This window comes from Phragmites australis, chromosome 6 (assembly GCF_958298935.1).
Source record: "Phragmites australis chromosome 6, lpPhrAust1.1, whole genome shotgun sequence".
Lineage (NCBI taxonomy): Eukaryota > Viridiplantae > Streptophyta > Magnoliopsida > Poales > Poaceae > Phragmites > Phragmites australis.
The window spans coordinates 40,872,194-40,875,553 of NC_084926.1; the positions used below are offsets into that span (position 1 = coordinate 40,872,194).

At 42.6% G+C, this 3,360-nt stretch overlaps 1 protein-coding gene across 1 annotated transcript; it reads left to right on the forward strand.

Moving 5' to 3' along the window:
- The first annotated feature begins 592 nt into the window (after nt 1-592).
- LOC133920672 (protein GLUTAMINE DUMPER 6-like) lies at nt 593-1,630 on the forward strand. Its single transcript, XM_062365268.1, has one exon. The coding sequence runs from the start codon at nt 735-737 to the stop codon at nt 1,188-1,190; it is 456 nt and encodes a 151-aa protein (XP_062221252.1). The 5' UTR covers nt 593-734; the 3' UTR covers nt 1,191-1,630.
- Nucleotides 1,631-3,360: the final 1,730 nt, after the last annotated feature.

Below are 3,360 nucleotides of genomic sequence, written 5' to 3' on the forward strand. Positions count from 1 at the left end.
TTAACAATTGACCATGCCCAAAAATACCTTGTAATTTTAAAAGGGGTCCCTTTTAAAAAAGTGCAAGTAATATATTAAGAATGAATGCTAATTGTGCCCCTAGGCCATTTTCATCTCTAGATCTATACCATCCATTATAATCTAGAGACATGGAGTCCAATATATTTAGTAGATTATGTTTTTATATATTGTCAAGCAGAGTAAGGCGCAACTTGACGCCAATTAATTCTCCTACATACCTATATGCATCATCAATATCAACCTCACTCTTTTATCGTAGCAGGCAGCCTCTGTCATCACATCTTTAAGCCACGCTTCCTATGCTGCAGGCACCAATAAAAAAACCCTTTAATTATGACCAAAATAGTCTTACAAAATCGTAGAACCACCAACTGCTATCAAACTCCATCGATAAACTTACAAACCGTTCGAACATCGTCGCCCAAAACATCCTTTCCATGTATACCATACCTATATATGTATAGCTCCCACAAACCGAAAGAATCTCACACCAACTCTTAGCTAGGTTCTAGTTGCGAATAAATCAGAGCACCTGCCCTACCAAAAAAACCACTTGCATGGTGGACAGAAACCTGGGGGCACACAGTTTGGCCGCGGTGGGCCCACCTCCATGCATTTCCCTCCCTCCTATAAAAACCCACCACCCTGCACACACGGACACCACCAACCTTTGTTGATCAGCACACAAACATATATCCACAGGCAAAGCGCAAATGAGGCCTACTGGGATGGACATGACGATGGAGGACGACGGCGGGGTGTCGTCGTCGGTGCAGCAGCAGCAGCAGCAGCCGGCATTCGGCTACGGGCACGGGCAGCCGCCGCCGTTCTGGTCGACGCCGACGCCGTACCTGTTCATCGGGTTCGCGGTGGTGATGGCGCTCATCGCCGTGGCGCTGGCCGTGCTCATCTGCTCCCGCCGCAAGGAGGAGGAGGGCCCCCGCAGCCGCGGCGCGGGAGAGGAGGTCATGTCCGTGCGCGTGCTGACGCCGCTGGGTAGGGAGGACGCGGCGATGCCCAAGGTGGTCGTCGTGATGGCCGGCGACCACGCGCCATCGTTCCTCGCCAGCGCTGTGCCACTCACCAGCTTCGCCGGAGCAGCCAAGGCGCAGATGCCGCAGTACGTCGGCGGGGGCAAGGACGGAGCCGCCACCGCCACGGCCATGTAGACTGCCCTGCCGGCGTGCTGCGCGTGCGAAATTAAGCGGGAGAAGCAATTTTGTTCCGACTTCTTTTTTCTTTCTTCCTTGGTATAGCTTCTCTGACGTCCGCGCGTCCGAATTTGGTTGCATCATCTTTCCTGTTTCTGATCTTACATAAGGAAGTTTTCGAGGTCGGACGAACAATTGCGGTCTGTTTGGATAAGCGGGTACGTAGGATCCTAACCTTAGGATTTCGTTTAAACTCGAACTAAATTTTAAAATATATGTGTATGAGACAATCCTCTCTATATCACTTAATAGTTTGGCCTGTGACAACTAAGTGCGGGCTCATCATCGTTTTATTAAGCAATCAGTGATAGATCATCACAGATCACACACTTATTAGTCGCTCTCTCTCATCTTTCTTTTCCTTTGCTTTTTAAAGAGAAGCAAGCTTCTGTCCATCTCTCTCTCTCTCTCTCTCTCTCTCTCTCTCTGTGCCTAACGAGTTCCGGGTCAGGAAGCACTAACGCATCCGTCCGTTCTCATCCGAAATTCCTAACCCAAAGAAAGTATACAGATATATATGATGCGCATGCACTAGGCACTAGTATTTGAAACTAGTGCCAAAGCAAGCTTAGCTAAGCGCACCAAGTTATACAGAATCGCTTTCTCAATACGCGCCTGTACCAACAATATAGTAGTGCAAGGGAACGGAATCTCAGCATCTGGTCTGGGCCAAACATAATGCGCACCAAGGAGTACCTGTTATGGTCATTTGGTTTCTTACATTTGAAGTCCTTATTTTTCATAAATTTTAACTAACAATTATTCAAATTATGTGCAAGTTTAGTGAAACAAAAGTATTAATAGGTTCTTATTTCACATACTTTTTAATAAGATATTTATTTCGTAAGCGTTGATAATATACTATAAGATAAATTAATGATCAAAATATACTTAAAAATATTTTCTTAAATTCTAATACGTCTTGTAAAAAGCAACTAGGAGCATAGTACTACTCCCAGTAAGACCGCCAGCTGCAAACGAGCATCCTTCGCATCGCTTCCCTTGATCGAGCCAGCGCCCGCATGCATCCATGTGCTTCAAAACCGGTGTGCCGAAAAGTTTCCCATGAAATTCTCTCTCCTTTTTGCATTGCCACTCTCTTTTCTTCTTGCTGGTCATGCACTCATGCATGCCTACTACATGCATATATTCGCTCGTCCCCTCACCCAAAGTCCAAACACTGCAAGTTTGCGAGGCAGGTTTCCGTCGTGTCATTTCTAGCTAGGAGATGTACAATTTTCACTGCTACAGAAATAATTTAGTATGACGTTTGTATATAGACAGGTTTGTGAGCTATCTATGCATAGATTATTATAAACGACTCTAAATAAGAATCGTCTGTGATAATAACAAGATCCCTCCAGAGATGGTGGAACACTTTTATTACAAACGATTCCTATTAGGAACTGTCTGTATTAGTATTACAGACGGCTCGTATTTAAAGTCATCTATAATAAAATCAATATCACAAACGGCTTCAAATACAAGCCATCCGTAATATTAATACAGACGGCTTATATTTGGAGCCGTATGTAATAAAACTAATATCACATATGGTTCGAAACATGAACCATCCGTAAAATTAATACATATAGCTTCAAACACGAGTCGTCTGAGAAAATAGCCTGAAAGAGATGAGACACTTTAGTACAGACGGCTCCAAACATGAAGCCGTCTGTACTATTAGAACAATACATCATCCCCTATCTCTAAATCGAAGCAGAACAGTGACGACTGAATAGTGCGGAGCTTTTGGAGGGAGAGGGCAATTTTGACAAAAAAAAACTTGAAGATTCATTGGCATTTGTAACTCCAAGGTAAGTATTATGTTCTATTTTGGTTTAAATGGTCTAGATTTTGATTTGAAGAGCTAGCTAGATCTATATTGTTTCTATAATAACATAGTTTTGTTCTATTCATTAGATGATGTAGATTTATGTTCTAATTTAATCTTGAGAGATCAACTATATCTACATCTAGACTTAAAATTTTTTTTTTCATGATGATCTAGAATATATTAGTTGTTCTTGGTATATATGAAGCTTAAAGTATAGATAAAGGTTTAATTGTGTGTTACTATAAATGGCTAACTTTAATCTAGTGTTGTAGATAAATTTTGGATTTTTGG